This window comes from Cnephaeus nilssonii (genome assembly GCF_951640355.1).
Source record: "Cnephaeus nilssonii genome assembly, chromosome: X".
In the NCBI taxonomy this organism is placed as follows: domain Eukaryota; kingdom Metazoa; phylum Chordata; class Mammalia; order Chiroptera; family Vespertilionidae; genus Cnephaeus; species Cnephaeus nilssonii.
Window position 1 is genome coordinate 19,065,748 of NC_137071.1, and position 18,203 is coordinate 19,083,950.

Here is an 18,203-nt window from a genome sequence, read left to right on the forward strand (position 1 = left end):
CCAAAAATTAGAAGTGGTAAACAGGTTATGTCCATAGGGCTTTTACCATGTACACATATTTTTGGTCCACTCTTTTTAGACAGGGGTAACATGAACTGCATAGTCGTCAGGAATCTCTTAGAGTTTAACAGGGAAAAAACTCCCTTTATCAATAGGGGACTGAGAAACCAGTGTAGGTAATATCTAATTATTAATGTTATCTTGAGCAGACAATAAAGACTTGCCCAAATACCCTTCTGCCTGGTTCTGTCAGAGTTCTGTTCCTTTCTGGTTTCCTGATTTTTTCCATTTTGTGAATTGGCAGAAAGATGGGGTGTCTCCCCTAACTTATATCTAAAACACTCATACAATCATAACATATAAGTTTCTTATTTCAAGGGGCCCACAGTCTCCTGAAAAAGTAAGTCTTAAGTAAATACACGGACCCAGATAACATGCAATAATGTTAATGTTGACATAGCCCTATGTGAACACAGAACAATCAGCCTGTCACCAAGATTTGTAGATGGCATCACACAAGGGATGGCATTTGAGCAGGGTCTTAAGGTAGAGAATGAGCAGACCAGGAAAGAAGTGGGAGAATGAAATTTTAAGCAGAGGAAAGAGCATGTGTAATATTGAAGATAAGATGAGATAAGAACTGAGTAATTCTATATGGCAAGAGGGGAAGGTCCATGTGGGCCAAGGGAGAGGGTTCTTTTCACTCTGTGTCATCCACATGTGCCTGTGAAAATGAGCTTGTATCATGTATTGGTAGTTTGTCTAGATCAGTGGTTGTCAAACCTGAGCAAACTTGAGAATCACCTGGAGGGCTTATGAAAACATAGGCTGCTGGGCCCCAACCCTGGGGTTCATGATTCTGTGGGTCTGAGGTAGAGCTCAAGAATTTGCATTTCTAACAAGTCCCCAGATGAAGCTGATACTGCTCCAGGTACTACATTTTGGAAATGTACCTCTGGCCTAGTATAACAGTCCTTCATATTCTAGAGGTCATGACTGCCTTTGTAGAAATGAGGGATCATTTCCTCAGAAACCTATGCAAAGATTCATAAATACAAATCATGACCTATAATTTCATGGGCTTCCAAGACCCACTAAGAAGAAATGCAGAGTGGTAACCTACTGGCAGCCACCTCCTTCTCCATGAAATATAGCTTGTCCCAAAATTGTATACACACATTTTGAATAACAATTAAGGCAGTGTTTATTAAAATACATTTCATTTTCAAAATTGAGATATTAGCTGTTAAAGTATATATACATTTTTGGGACACCCTATATATTGAATTAATAAAGACAATCTAGCTTTCAAGGACCATTTTAATGGACTTTCAGGAAGAAGAGCACATTGAATGTGGCACTTATCCATGCATCTGGAAATTAGTAATAGTGATACTAGGTGCAAAATGACCAGGTTTGGGGGAGTGGGGCATATCAAAGGGCAGTGCAGTCCTTGGGTGTTATAATAACCACACTCTAACCATATTCAAGTAACCTGGACCTTTCCCATTCTGAACTGCCATCTGCTTGGGAAATAACAAATAAGAGAGGGATGGGTGGGTAATGTGGAAGAAAATGGTGCATTTAGCCAGGGGCCTGGGGAAGGACACAATTAGGTCCATTGGGTAAGTGTACCTATGGCTCTAGAAACTCTGGCTGGTAGGCCACAGAAACACTTTAAGATCAAAGAAAGAGATAATTAAGAATAAGCTTAAAAGAAAACTTCAAATCAGTTGCATTACACAAAGATAGGAGACAATCCCTGTCATAGAAAAAAATTTTTTTTGACTTTACTCTTTACCTAAGAATCCTCCTCATGTGTTTCCATAACCCAGAGGTATAGATATTTTTAAATGACCCTGAAAAGAAAGCAGAGGTGCTCTTTATTTCATGAAAAGGAAGTCATCCTTCATTTAAAGAACCTTAGGTCTGCTCTGCATGCATGCATGCAGTCAGGAATGCGAGGCAAATATTGTAGTATTCATTTTGGCAACTATAAATTCAAGTGATCCTCTGAGGTTGGGGGGAAAAAGGCCCACTGAGCTGGAGAGCAGAGCTCTTCCTTTAACTTACTGAAGAAGTGATAGTAATAGGGGTAGAAATAGAATATTGGGACCAGCTATAATTGTAAGAAATATCAATGATGCTCTGTTAACCGTAATTGTTTTGTTCTGTTTAAAGAAAGCACATTCTAACCTGGCTGGGAGTCCTGGGAGCTCACCTGGAAATGCAACCCGTCCGCCACATCCAGAAGCTGTCTATTACCATGGAAAAATTGATAACCTTGTTGCAGAAACCGGAGCTGCCAGCCCTTTGAAGATCCCCCAGCCTTTGTATACCTGCAGGCCTTTGCAAATCCCCAGCCCACTTTATTTGAGAACAGCCCATTTGGCATACCCTTTTGCTTACTTCACCATGTAATCTTCATCCTTCTACACAATATAAGCAGCAACCCTGTCTATGCTGAATTGGTTCAAGTAGTGACTGGCAGCCTGGACCCATTGATTGTCCAGTTACAATAGTGGTACAGGCCAAACACCCTATAATAACCTGGGCAAAATGCACCTCTGAGTCGATGAAGATTTTCTGTTATTACACAGGCTGCTTTGCCTAAAGCCAGGAAAACTCCATCTGATGCTAATGTTTTCAGTGCTGATCTATCTCTGAACTCAATTCTTTTCAGCAAACTTTCATTGGGTCTCGTCATGGGCACATTTACAGAGCAATTTCCATAATGATAAAATCTCTTCAAATGAGATTTAAAATGTAATTAAAGGGCAGATTTGATGTGGTAAAGGCATTGTTGTGCAGTGGCCATACATCATTATGCCATAGAGCGCTCATTCAGCTAGCCTATGGCATGACCCCAATTTCACTCTGGTAAGATTACATGTCCTTGTTTCATGCTAATGGCTAGATTAAGAAAATTAAGATAAAAAGCTTCTCTATTAGACAGAGAATTCCATAAATATGAGTCAAAATTTTGCACCCTTCTCCATTCATTCTATATCTTTGACTTCGGAGCCTGCAAGCAACTCCTTGAATCCTAAGGCGAACACTAACAAACTGACAAGTGAAAGCTGAAAGGGCCTGCTTGCCCTGAGAAGTGGATCTCCATAAATCCCAGGGCCTATTCTCAAGGTTTTAGGTGCAATTGCTACAAAAGTAGAAACTATAGGTCATAGCTCCCTGAACGGATGAATGTTTGCTCCTGGAAAACTGCTTGGTGCCTGAGAAAGCAAGAAAGTATTCTTTGGGCAGTTCATTTCTGAAACCTCAATAGTAACTTAGACTGTTCTTCACCATACAATCAATATAAGATTTTATGCTTTGAAATTTCCCCAACCCCCAAACATTTTGCCTACCCAGATTCTCTATCAATGAGTATCCTAAATCATGGTATTTACCAAGTGATGTGAAATGATTTTTCACTGGGCTGCAGGCTTACTTAATGATAGCTAATCCTATATGATAGGAAAATCATGTGGTGGTTTTTATTTTATTGATTTCAGAGAGAGGAAGGGAGAGGGAGAAGGAGACAGAAACATCAATGACTAGAGAGAATCATTGATAGTCTTCCTCCTGCCCACCCCCCACTGGGGATTGATCCTGCAACCCAGGCATGTGCTCTGACCAAGAATCAAACCTGGTTCATGGGTTCACACTCAACCACTGAACAATACTGGCCAGGCTGGTGTTGCTTTTTGTTTGTTTGTTTGTTTTTAACACTCAGGGCAAATCAAATCATTTAAAAGACCAGATTTTAGATCTAAGATCATAGTGAAATAGGTTCTGAAGCATTTTGAAGATTGGGGCCTTTTAAACACCATATATTCATTGTATTCTCTTTCAAACATACCATGATGATATTCACAGAAAAAAATGCTAAATAGTGTCTGAGTTATATAGAATATTGAGAATTCCACTATTTTTTTCCTGTGCCTAAATGAAACATTTCATTTGGCAAACAGTCTATGGAGTGAAATTTATCCTTGTGATTTGGGGAGTTACAAAACAACTCCTGTGTTTTAAAATAACATCAAATGTGTGAAATTAAATTACATATAATTAGTAAAAATAATTTCATGGTCTTTAACTTACTGATGATAAGAATTTGTCATCAAATAGTTATTGAGCTTTTAAGTGCAATAATGTTTTCATAGGCAAGAGTAAGACACCAGAAAAATAACATACACTTGTGAAGAGAAAATGGATCTACTGTATCTCTGAAATAAAAGCAACTTATAAGCCTCCTTTATTAAAAATAAAAGGTCACAAGTTAAGTTAATCTACAAAGTTCACCTCCATTATTGAAGATGTAATGCTATTTTCAGTTTGCTTTCACAGCAAACAATGCATGGGAAGTTTGATTTCAGAATAACTTCTTTTAGCCAAATAACCCTCATCAACTATTGGACAAAGTTTTCTGTCAATTAATTCCCCTACTTCCCACTCACCACCAGAGATAAGAGGATTGAAGAGACAGCACCATTCTCTGTAGGACTGTTTGCTTGCACTCAGCCAAGCTTCCACTGCTTGATTTCATTGCCATGAAAAGTCCTGCAGGATCATTTGGAGAGCAGCTACCTCTATTACTTCTCCCAACATCCCACTGCTTCCAATTACCACTGATTTTCTGTTACAATCAGTAGCCTTGAAACTTGAACTACCCAACTGTTTTAAATTCAGAAGAGAAAATCCCAGGGAAAATGGGGAACAAAAAAGTTTCCATGTTTCTGAAGAACACTATTGTGCTTGCATGATTGCTTTTCATCATCCTTGACTGCTCTGAGAGGCAGTATTTCTTTTCATGCTCTAGGCTGACATTTCCGCTCACTAAATTGTTAATTAACATGGTACAAATCCACCCTTCTTCCTTTTGACATCTTCACGCATGAAATAAGTAAAGCAGTCCCTAATTTAGAAAGAGTTCTGTAACCAACCGTCACCTGCAAGTCAATGGTTAAGAACCCAAAAGTCGCCGAAACCGGTTTGGCTCAGTGGATAGAGCATCAGCCTGCAGACTGAAAGGTCCTGGGTTTGATTCCGATCAAGGGCACGTACGTGGGTTGCGGGCACATCCCCAGTGGGGGGCGTGCAGGAGGCCATTGATTGATGTTTCTCTCTCATCGATGTTTCTAACTATCTCTCTCCCTTCCTCTCTGTAAAAAATCAATAAAATATATTTAAAAAAAAAAAAAGAACCCAAAAGTCAAAGTTCCACTGAGACAATAGCCATATATGTCTTGGGCCAGCACTTACACAACTATCTGACCTTTAATATGGGTAAACTATGTCATTCTGATAGCATTACTTTAGTTTATGTGATTTGGGAAGTGTGCATCTTTTGGGGAACAAAAAGAAGTACGAAAGGAAGCAGTATTTCCTCCCTTAATCCTGAATATGCCCCATACAAACAGTAAGCAAAGGAAATCTGATTTCCACCTCCTGGTGCCCAATCTTTTCTATTCCCTCATTTCCTTATGCCCCTATAAATCCTTCTCTCCTACCTGCTGAAAACCATAATCCCAAAACAGTCTGACCACTTTCACATTCTGGGAGGTTTTGACATTTAAGTTAAGCCAAATAAAGCACAGACTGCTAGGATTTCAGAGAGTGTAAGAATGCAGAGTGAAAATATTCAGATGCTAGCAAAAGTATCAGGGGTAGAAAGGTTTCAGCCGCTTGTGGTAGGAAAGCTACTTTGGTTAATACTATTAACTTAATACTATGGATTGTCTTACCCAAACCTCCATACCACCCGACTTCTAGTTAGACAGGCTAGAAATTTAAATGTGTGTTTGCCATGCTTCTATGTATCTAGGATTCTGGACATGAATTAGGTTTTAATAAGTTAGGGTTATCAGGTAAAATACGGGTACCTATTAAATTTGAATTTCAGATAAACAATGTTTTTTTTGTTGTTTGTTTTTTTTTTTTAGTATAAGTAAGTTGTATGCATTATTTTTGTTTGCTAAGTCCGGAACTATACATCAAGTAGAGGGACTTGTGAGATATTTGGAAGGTGGAAGTTAGAGGCCATCCTCCTGCTCCTTTTGGCTGTTTATGTTGTCAGCTTAGTCGTAGAAGTATGAGATTTCCCAAAACATAGTTCTCAAATCCATTCTTCATTTTCCTGGGTGGAAGAAAGCAGTTGCTAACATCAGCTACAAAAATGGTAACCTCTAGAAATCAATTTTCTGATTCTTAGTTCACAGTTGTATAGAATTGTCCTCCAGGTCATTGTCAGTGGTACCTCAGAGATGGCAGTTCTCTAGTGGATCTGTTCTATCTGGCTTTAGAAGTCTATCCTAGAAGCCAAGTATAAAATCTGTTCCTCTACCCTTTCCAAAGATTGAGTATGCATCAAATCCTCTATATGAAATATTGTCTGATTATCATATCTAGGGTAGTTTCTCTTTTCTGCACTGAACTGTGAATGCTATATCGGCCCTCAGTTTCTCTATTTGTTTCTAGTACTGGCAATATCTTCCTTTAGTCATTAAAATATCTGCAAACAAAAAACTATGGTTTTCTCAACATTGCTCATTGTCACAGACATGAGATCTATCAAAGCAGGGTAGGAAGTCAGGAAGGCAAAGGGGTTTGTACCTCTGGACTGATGTTTTATTTATAAAGAAAATACTTTATGAGATACTTTATATTGTGGCAACACATGAAAATACCTAAACAGCTCTAGCCAGTTGCTCGAAATGGTTAGAGCATCGGCATGTGGACTGAAGGGTCCCAGGTTTGATTCTGGTCAGGGGCACATACCTCGATTGCAGGTTCCTCCCCAGCCTGGGCCATGATCAAGACACATGCAGGGGGCAACCAATCAATGTGTTTCTCTCACATGGATATTTCTCTCTGTCTTTCTCTCTCTTTTCCATTCTCTCTAAAAATCAATGGAAAAATATCCTCAGGTGAGGATTAAAAAACAACAACCAAACAATGGAAAAATATCATCTGGTGAGGACTAACAAAATAACAACAACAAAGTACCTAAACATTATGTCTTTATCCTTTACAAAAATCTCACTATTACTTTCCTTCTCTCTTTTGTTCCTCATATCTAGGTGTCAACTTTTCACTGACAACACATTTGATGCCTAGGGAAAGTATTTGATTCAAAAGTTTCATAACAGGATGTTCCATTAATTAAAACATGACACGCTACCATTCAAGCTTCCCTCCCCCACAAAAAAATCCCCAAAGTGGAATATCACAAACTTGATTCATATGCAAAGACATGGGGAAGAGCAAAGGGTTACTAAGGAAGACAGTTTGCTTTTTCAGGCCTGGCTTGCATGTGTGAGATGAACCCTGGAGAACAGAGATTGCCTCCCTGCTGTCAGTACTGGACACAGCCCTGAGCACATACTAGGCACCCCATAAATTGAGCTGAAGTTTTTAATAATTTAGCTGCATTTCTAAAAAGCACCAGGTTCTAACATCAGGAGATATTGACATAGTAAACACGGACCATCCCCTAGTGGTCAAGGTTTTCTACTATTCGATCCACATAAGTAGTTTATTGTCCAAACATAAATACTTTTGAGAGTATATAGAGGTGCTATTAATACTTATGCTAAGAACAACAAATATAAACTGGGACTGTCCTGAGCAAATCAGGATGAACAAACCTAGAGCAATTCATAAAGTGGGCCCTTAGGTTTCCTCATTATCAGCTGAGGCAGCCTTTCTTCTTCCTCACTTCCTGAAAGTAACCAAAGGTCTGTGACATGGTGTCTCCTTCCTGCCTGGGGTGCGCTGAGGGCAGTGAATTGATCACTGCACCTGTTTCTTATATTCAGGGAAAGGCGAGCAGAGAAAAGCCAGAGGTTCATACCACTGCGTGTGCACCCAGGTGCCTTCTCACCATAGGGAGTAAACACCTTCTATTCTGTTTACTATGGGAAGGAAAATAAAAAAAGAGGGCCAATAGCAAAATGCCCTTCAAAGAAAACATTTTGTGAGCCTGTGTGTAACAGAGATAAGAGCTAGGACACTGTCAAGGGAAATATCCTGGAATAGCTTCTTGAAAGAAATATTTTTTAAAAAATTGAGAGAAAGTGAATGTTGATACAACACCTATTCTGTGTCATCTGTACACAATATTCATCTCAGCAAGAAGATCAAGTTTCTGCATTTGCCAGCCATACCCATTGAAAAGAATTCACTTTCTTGAAATTTACTTTAAATTCTCCATTATAGAGAAGTAATTTATTCCATATGTATTTGATATCTGACATTTAATATCGAGTTTGCATTTACAACAATGGCTTCCCAGGGCTCCTATGCCAATCAAAAGTTTCTTCCAAGACATTTCTATTCATATCTAAGGAGAGCAGGGACATAAGGAGAAAAATACCAAGAACATGAACAACAAATCCAGGCTTTTGACTAATAAGTCATGGATTAATAACTGGTTTATATCTAAAATCCTTAATCTTAGAAATTTAAAGAGATATGGCAAATTATACACATTGGTCTTTCCTTTAAAAGAAAAGCAGAGAGAATACACTGGGATGGAAACCTACTGCTAGCCCGGTTGCTCCTGAGGGTAGGAACCATATCTGCCTTGCTTACCTCTGTATCTCCAGCTTCCGGGTTGCTAGTTGGTATGCAGCTGCTTTTGTTTTTGGTAAAGAGTTATTGAACAAATGATTAGATAGATTAATGAATTGATAAATTATGAAATAAAGTCAAGTAACTTCAGAACATCAAGAAGGTTAATAATGAGAGTCAAGGAGTTGGTAATCTTTTTTTTTTAATTTCTTTATTGATTAAGGTATTACATATGTGTCCTTATCTTGTTATGTGATGGATGGTAGGTAACCTTGGTCTGTAACTAAATAATGGAGCACTTGTTTCTCTCTTATTTATAATATATATATATATAGACATGTATATATATATACATATCTATATATATCTATATATATCTCTATATATCTATATATCTATATATATCTTTATTGATTTCAGAGAGGAAGGGAGATGGAGAAAAACAGAAACATCAATGATGAGACAGAATCATTGATCGACTGCCTCCTGCACCCCCCCACCCCCACTGGGGACCAAACCCACAACCTGGGCATGTACCCTGACTAGGAATCAAACTGTGACCTCCTGGTTCATAGGTTGATGCTCAACCACTGAGCAACACCGGCCAGGCTGGTTTCTCTTAATAGCAGTCTAGTTTACTGTATGATTGTTTTAACCACTTCAATTTTCCAAGTCACAGCAGTTCTCCTGGCTTCTCCTAGTATGATGATAGGATTATCATATGCCATCATCCATTCATTCATCCATTCATTCTACAAATACTAAGTCCAGCGATGAACATGACACACATGGTCATAGCCTGGCCTAAGGTTTTCTCTTGTAAAAGAATAACACCATGGCTTAAATCAGGTACTCTGAATACAAAGCATTGTGGAAGTTGGACAACTCTGACACAGTGGAGATTCTAGGACAGGATGAATACGCCTTCAGAGAGAATCTCTCTTAATTTAACACTTAAGAAATCAGCTAAAGGGAAAAACTGTTTGCACAGAAAAGAAAATCATTTAAGAGGAGATTGAGTAATTACCAGGTTCTCTTGATTAAGTAGAAAACATGTCCTGGAAGTTAAAATCTCAAGGCAGACTTTTTTGGGGCCTATATTATGTTTGGACTAACCACATGGCCTTAAATTGCTATAGCACCCATCATGTTATGCACGGTGGCTTCTTTGCCTAGGATTAATAATAACAAACAAGCCAACAAACCAAAAAATAAAAATTTATTTTGCAGTACATTTTATCAGCAGAGTTCATGATAGTTGATGTACACTTAATTTTAAAAGGTAGGGAAGGTTTAAATTGGGGAGGTGAGGAAAGAAGAAGGAAAAGAGATGGAAATAGAAGTGCAAGGAAGATTCTGAAACAGTTTTCATAAACTTAGCAGCAATGAGACATACTTAAAACTGAAAACAAAAAGAATGCCATTGCTCACTGATTCTGTAGTCAACACTTTCTCTAATACCCCAGAGAAGCTATTTCAAATTGCCACTTTCTTTGAATTTTAGACTCTAACACCATTACCATCACACTGCATTTAACCACAACTTCCACTTCAATGAGAAAAAAATTACAATACCCTATTTTAACCTTTCACTAAACTTACAAAAATACCAGCAACTATGACTATCCTTTATCACCTCTTCTATAGTTGCAATAGATGTGCCTTCATTCCTATCTGAGACCACTAATGATCCCTCATTTCTTTTGCATCCTTAACTTCTCCTTTCCACTGACATTTAAACACACTCAAATCCCTCTTGTCTTAAGGCCATTCCTTTCTTCTTGCCCCTCCATCCATTTTCTGTTACTATGTTCTTTCTCTTTTTGAATCATAGCCATAAGGCTTGAAATAATTGGTTTATTCTTGCTCCTTGATTTTCTCAATTCTCAATAATGTCTCAACCCACTGCACTCTTGCTTCCTTATTTACCACTGAGTAATTACCAGGTTCTCCAAAATCAATGCTGAAATTGATCACATTATGGTTATCAGTACCCTTCTTTTTGCTAAATTAATGGAATATATTTTGGTCTTATCTTTGATGTCTCTTTCATAGCACCTGACAACTCTGAATGCTACTTTTCTTAAAAACCTCTCTTCCCTTAGATTCTGCAACATTGCACACACCTGGTTTGTCTCATACCTACTGAATTTTTAATTTCCCTGTCTCCATGGCAAGTTTATTTTTCTCTGTTTACCCCTGAAATGCTGCTGTTTTAATCCTAGGTACTCTCTTTTTCTCTATATACAAACGTTTTCCTAAACCATTTCAAACTCTTGCAAGGTTTTCATTACCTGCATACTTACAAAATACAAGTAAACATCTCTAGCTCAGAACTTTTCCCATAGGTACAGCTCACACACCCAGCTGCCTGGACATAACCATTTATACATTCCATGGGCAACTCAAACTCAATATATGCAAGCCTGAACTTAGTATCATCCCTCCTGTCTCACCACCCACTCTCTTTCAAACACACTCCATCTCTTGTGTAAAAGAGTTAAATAAATGGCACCAATCTACCATTTGGACAATCTATTTGATCGGCCAAATTAGATATCTGACTTACATCTTCCCTTTAAGTCACCTGTCATAACCTAAAAATTTCATAATAAATTTTTAAAAATTGTGACATTGGTTAATAAGATTATATAGGTTTCAAATGTACATTTCTAGGATACATGATCTGCATTGCATTGTGTGCTCACCACCCCGTCAAAATCATCTTCCATCACCATATATTTGGCCTCCTTTACCTTTTACTACCCCACCTAACCCCTTCCCTCTGGCAACCACTGTACTGTTGCCTGAGTCTATGAGTTTCATTTTATATCCCACATATGAGTAATACCATATGGTTCTTAGCTTTTTCTGATTGACTTATTTTTGCTTAGCATTATATTCTCTAGATGCATCTATATTGTCACAAATGACAGTATTTCATGTTTTCTTATGGCTAAGTAGTATTCCATTGTATATATGTACCACATCTTCTTTATTGAATTTTAATGCATTGAATAGGGCTATTAGACTTCTAAAGCTGTAGAGAATCTTAATGGTTACATACCCTAGGGATGAAAAAAGAGGTTTCTTCTATGTGCTAACTACATTAGTGTGTGGTAGCTGCATGTATCATTGTCTTGAGTAGTATTCCATTACAGGACTTATTGATTAGTGACATCTCCTACGGGCAAATGAGGGAGAAGTGGAGGCCATCCACCTATTTGCCTTCCTTGATATAGTTAATCCTTTGATTTTCCAGATGAGAAAATTAAGGTGCAGAAGAGTAAGGCAACTTGCTCCAAGTTAACATCAGTGTTGCAGCAGAACCAAATTGTTTTTTATTTTATTTATTTATTTATTTTATTTCTAGCTCTTCCTTCACATCTGGTCTCTAGATTTCTTACTGAGATAAATTACAAATCCCAGCCCTATGATTTACTACCTTTCAAATTTTAACTCATTTTCAAGGTTAACTTCCTGCCTTGGATCACAAGCATAAATAAATCTATGTTTGCCATCTGAGAACACAGCATGATCACAGGAAATAGTCTTCAACATCATAAAGCTATCATATAAAATGCAGTGACAAGTGCACCCCCTAAAAGGTCAATGTTATAAGTAGTAGGGGCCACTGTCAATCAGCTTAAGCATTGCAGGAGGAGGAGGAATTGTGAGTAGGACAACAGAGATATCATCTGCAATATCATTATGAGCCATATTTGGCTTGAATCTACACAAATGGTGGCAGAATACTTGCAAAAACTTTTGTCTCAGCATGAATAGGTAAAGAATAAAATTGAGTAAACATCTTTTCATGTCCTAGTCATAGTGCTAGGCACTGGAGATAAAGTGGTAAACAGAATGATGTGGTCCCTATGTTTGTGGTTATTACTTTTATGTGAAGAAGTCAGGCATTGAACAATGATGTGAGCATTTCAAAAGAGGAAGTATTAGTAACTTATGGGAGGGGTGAGTAACCCGATCATCCAAAATTTTTGGCACCTGGTACTCAGAGACAGATTATAGAGATCAGTTTGTGATAACTTTTTATAACTAAATTGGATATCAAAAAACAAACACTAGATTGCTATGAAAAACCTACAAGTTTAATATTCATAAATTGGCATTTTTAAATAAGTGAATACAAATAGAGAAGATAAATTAAAATTGAGTAATAACTGCTTGCCTCATGATCTACACTGGTTATTAAAAAAAACACAGACCCTTAAATCAACACGTCCCCTGATGTCTAAAAGATGCTTATCACAAACTAGATGCTTTTCCTCTTGCTTCACAGATCAGTTTAAACATATCTAGCAATCAGGATTCATTATTTTTATTCACTTGGACAGTCAGAAGTACCTTTTCTCACTATTTTGAAGGAAAAGTAAAACACCATTCATTAGGAGATTTTATGGATGTCTTAAGGTGTGCTTTAATAAATAGGATATCATTTATGACTTATCAAAAGGTATGCCTTGGAGTCTCTTACTTAATCTCTAAATTCAGCTGACTTTCCCCATTTCTCTAACACTGAGCATAGCAAAAGGAGATGCTCTTGATTAGCCAAGAGCCACTGTGGCTCATACACCAACATATATTGAACTCAGGGTTGTGGAACTGTGAAATCACCCAAATACAGCACTTCCAGATGAAAACTGCTCTGAAGATGTTTTATCTTGAAAGGTAGAAGGAAAGTGAGCAGTCCTTATAATTCCATAAAATTTAGAAACCATTCTTGGGCATATTACATGACCTATAAAATACCTTTTGTACAATGTTTATATATAAAGAAGCAAGAGAAAGAGGTTGTTGGTATAAATTAGAACACTACTGAAATGCTGAGTCTGAAAATTTGAAATATGATTTTAATGTCCTTTTTTATAACTTTATTGGAATATAATTGAAGAAAAAGAAACTGCACTTATTGAAAGAGTACCACTTGACCATTCTGGACATATGCATATGCCCATGAAACCATCCTCACAACCAAGAGAATAAATATTTCCATTCTTTCTAAATTTTCTCATCCCTGTTTAATCTATTCCTCCCTCTACCTGTCTCTAGGCAATTATTGATCTACTTTATGGTGTATATGAACTTGCTCTTTTATATTATAAAACCAGAATTGTTCAGTATCTTTGGGGGGGTTGTAAGCTGGTTTCTTTCATTTAGATTAATATTTTGAAAAATTTTAATATTTTGAAGATAAGTTTTCATTACTAAGCAGTATTCTATTGTATGAAAATCCCACCATTTGTTTATCATTTACCTTTAAAATATTTTAATTGATTTCAAGGAGGAAGGGAGGGGAGAAAGAGATAGAAATATTAATGATGAGAGAAAAACATTGATTGGCTGCCTCCTGCATGTCCCCCACTGGGGATCAAGCCTGCAAGGCTGGCATGTGCCCTGACTGGGAATCTAACCTTGACTTCCTGGTTCACAGGTTGACGCTCAACCACTAAGCCATGCCAACTGGCATCATTCACCTTTTGATGGATATTTTGTCACACTACCTCAAAAATGATTTTAATTTCTGAAATTATTTCTGCCTGGAAAGAAATAGGAGTCTCACCTAGTGATACAAAACTTGGCTATCTGGCTGATGGGGCATGTGATGGGTGGAGACCTATAAATTCAATTATAACCACTGACAATTTTCTACATTGTTATTAACATATTCAATAAGCACTGGTGCTTGAGACTGAAATTTAAAAAAATTCATTTAAATTCACAAGTATAAGTTTAAAAACTGATACTTTGTAACAAACAGCAAGTGTTGTTTGGGAACCCTAGCATACTGTTGGTCACAATGCAGACTGGTGCAGCCACTGTGGAAAACAGTATGGAGTTTCCTCAAAAAAATTAAATATGGAACTCCCTTTTGGCCCAGTGATCCCACTTCTAGGAATCCTATCTAATAAAAGAGTAATATGCAGATTGACCATCACTCCAACACACAAGATGGCTGTCCCCACGTGGTCAAAGATGGCTGCTCCCAAATGAACACAAGATGGCCACCACAAGATGGCCAGCAGGGGAGAGCAGTTGGGAGGAACCAGGCCTGCAAGGGAGGGCAGTTGTGGGTAATCAGGCCAGCAGGGGAGGGAAGCTGGGAGGGACCAGGCCTGCAAGGGAGGGCAGTTAGGGGTGATCAAGCTGGCAGAGAAGGGAAGTTGGGGGCGAACAAGCCTGCAGGGAAGAGCAGTTGGGAGGGACCCAGGCCTGCAGGGGAGAGCAGTTGGGGGGACCAGGCCTGCAAGGGAGGGCATTTAGGGGTGACCAGTCCTGCAGGGGAGGGCAGTTAGGGGCAAACAGGCTGGCAGAAGAGCAGTTAGGCATCAATCAGGCTGGCAGGGAAGTGGTTAGGAGGTGATCAGGCTGGCAGGCAGAAGCGGTTAGGGGCAATCAGGAAGGCAGGCAGGCGAGCAGTTGGGAGCCAGCAGTCCTGGATTGTGAGAGGGATGTCCGACTGCCCGTTTAGGCCCAATCCCGGGATTGGGTCTAAACAGGAAGTCGGACATCCCTCAGGGATCGGGCCCGGTGGGATCGGGCCTAAACGGGCAGTTGGACATCCCTTGAGGGGTCCCAGGTTGGAGAGGGTGCAGACTAAGCTGAGGGACACCCACCCCTGTGCACGAATTTCGTGCACCGGGCCTCTAGTATATCATAAGCAACCTGAAACACCAATCAGAAAGAATATATGCACCTCTATGTTCATAGTAGCACTATTTACAAAGGCCAAGATCTGGAAATAGCCAAAGTGCCCATCAGTAGACGAATGGATAAAAAAGCCATGGTACATTTACACCATGGAATACTATGCAGCAGTAAAAAGAAGGACCTCTTACCCTTTGAGACAGCATGGAGGGACCTGGAGAGTAATATGCTGAGGGAAATCAGCCAGTCAGAGAAAGACAAATATCACTTGATCTCACTTATAAGTGGAATCTAATGAACATAATAAACTGATTAACAAAATAGGTCCAGAAGCATGTAGACATGGAACAGACTGACATATCTCAGGGGGAAAGGGGTGAGATGGGAAGAGATTATCCAAGGAACTTATATACATATATGCATAACCAATGGACACAGACAATAGAGTGGTGAAGACCTAGAGTAGGGCCGGCCTCGGAGCAGGGGGAGAAAAATGTGGGGGGCGGGGATTGGGGGACATCTGCAATGCTGTCAACAATAATAAAAAACATAAAAATAAGAAAATCCTGCTAATGTCTGGCCTTAACATTCCCCCTGTAGAATGGGGACCACCAAGGTACCTACCCCATGAGGACAATCTGTTAAGATATTTAAATTTTCATCTGGACTCAGACTTGAGTTTAAGCCGGGGCTCCGCCTGTTCCCACTGAGGGATGCCTCAGTTTCCCCCTCTGGAAAGAGACATAGTTTATTTTCTGACACCCACAGGGGCTGTTTTGAGACTCAGCTGCTTCCTATAATGACCCCCATTTGTTAAGCTTTCTGTGTGCCAGGCTCTGGCTGTGCCTGCTCTGTGTGCCTGTTTGCTCATTTGAGAGACAGGTAATAGGTAGAAAGATTCCAACCAGAAAACATGGGTGGAGCTCCCTGCATGGTGCCCAATGTTAGAAGCCTGGGAGCTGTGGTGATCCCTGCCCTTCCAAGTCTTGTCTTCACAGTGGTGGCTATTTAACGCATCCACCACTGGTCTTGCACACAGCAGGGGCTCAATAAATGCCCTCTTTGGAATTAAATAAACTTGGGCTATAATCCTGGCTCTAGGGCCTTGGCTATGTCACTTTCTCCTCCTGAGCCTTGGTTTGCCCATCTGAGAAACGGGCTCGCCATGGGCACTGGGCAGGAGCAGCACCCGGCTCCCAGTAGAGCCTAAGACTGAGTGGCCAGGATGATAAGTGTTGGGCATAGTGTTCATATGTAGGCAAGGTGGCAATGACCTCACACCCTGGTAGATGAGTGAGCCAACCTGCCCTTCAGATTGTTACACCCCTCCCCCACCCAAGCCCTCACCCCCAGAGTGCCCAGTGGAACCCTGAGGGGTCTGTGAGGTCACCCCATTCCGCTCTACAAACACTCTTGTGGGGCAGCAGCCACTGGCTGTTTCTGTCCCAGTTAAGCTTCAGAGACCCTGGGACTCGAGAGCCGTGGTCAGGAAGAAGCTCCTGAGAGGAACACGGAGCGTTGGGAACCAAGGACACTCCAAGTGCTGACCCCGGGAGGCCAGAACCAGGGGCAGAAGTCTTGTGGGCGTGCGGAGTGTCATTCAGCAGTTCCAGGAGGCCCACCACCACCAGGCCACCATGGTCCTTGGCTGGCTACTGCTCCTGGTGATGGCTCTGCCCACAGTCACGACAGGCGCCGTGGACTGCATCTTCTGTGAGCTGACTGACTCATCCAACTACCCTGGCATCCCCATGACCTGTGGCGATGACAAGGAGTGCTTCATGGGCAAAGGGACGGCACCAGGCCTCGGGCCCATCATCAACAAAGGCACCATGGACATCAGTTCATACCGTCGCCTTGAAAAGCCTGTCACCTATCAGAGTGTCACCTATAGCCTCACCTTTACCTGCCATTATGGGGAACTGTGTAACAGGGCCCCCACCCCCGCAGGCAGCCTGAAGGCGGGGGCCACCTGCCTGGCGCTGGGCGTGCTGCTGCTGCTTCATTGATTGTGACCAGCGTGGAGGGCAGAGCCTGGGACTGGTCTCAGGGCTCCGCTGCTCCTTGTGACCCCTACCTCTCCCCCCACCCCCCACTCCCTTAAATGACCAGAGGCCCTAGACAAAATAAAATAATAATGATGATAAAGTTGTACAGTACTTTTTAATGATAGTATAATAGACTTTAGATATAAGTAATAGTTATCATGCTGTTATAGCTAAGAGGAGTGATGAGTTGAGGCAATTGTCTGGATAATCTAGGACCAGAGGCCAGATTTCTTTAAATTGTGAATGGTAATTGCTTAAAAAAATACAGGGCATAGTTGGCTGAACTGCATGTAGATTTAAAAAAAATATCTTTATTATTGAAAGTATTATAGATGTTCCTCTTTTCCCCCCATTGACTCCCTCCCCCCATGCCTCCCCTCTAGGCTTACAGCACTATTGTCTGTGTCCACAGTTTATGCATATATGTTCTTTGGTTAATCTCCTCCTGCCCTCCCTCCCCCCTTCCCTCTGGAATTAGCTCCAAAAATTCAAAATGTAACTGCCATATGATCCAGCATTTCCATTTCTGGGAATATATCCAAAGAAACCCAAAACACTAATTCAAAAGTATATATGTACCCCTATGTTCATAGCAGCATTATTTACAATAGCCAAGATTTGGAAGCAGCAGATGTCCATCAGTAGATGAGTAGATAAAACAGCTATGGTACATTTTCACAATGGAATACTACTCAGCCATAAAAAGAAGGAAATTTTACCTTTTGTGACAGCATGGATAGACCTGGAGAGTATTATGCTCAGTGAAATACGCCAGTCAGAGAAAGACAAGTGCCATGTGATATCACTCATATGTGGACTCTAATGAACAAATTGAACTAACAAGCAAAATAGAGGCAGGCTCATAGATAGAGAGCAGGCTGACAGCTGTGGGGGTTGGGGGATCTGGGATGTGTACAG

The 18,203-nt window shown here is 40.1% G+C and overlaps 2 protein-coding genes across 3 annotated transcripts in view; one reads left to right on the forward strand and one right to left on the reverse strand.

The window, feature by feature from the left end:
* Positions 1-18,203, reverse strand: part of DMD (dystrophin) — a 2,362,317-nt gene that overhangs the window by 465,801 nt on the left and 1,878,313 nt on the right. The gene's annotated exons all lie outside the window — the stretch shown is intronic.
* On the forward strand, positions 16,875-17,246 carry LOC307095569 (sperm acrosome membrane-associated protein 4-like; the record flags this gene model as incomplete). Its single annotated transcript, XM_079764885.1, has 1 exon — positions 16,875-17,246. One exon carries the CDS (start codon positions 16,875-16,877, stop codon positions 17,244-17,246), a length of 372 nt encoding a protein of 123 aa, XP_079621011.1.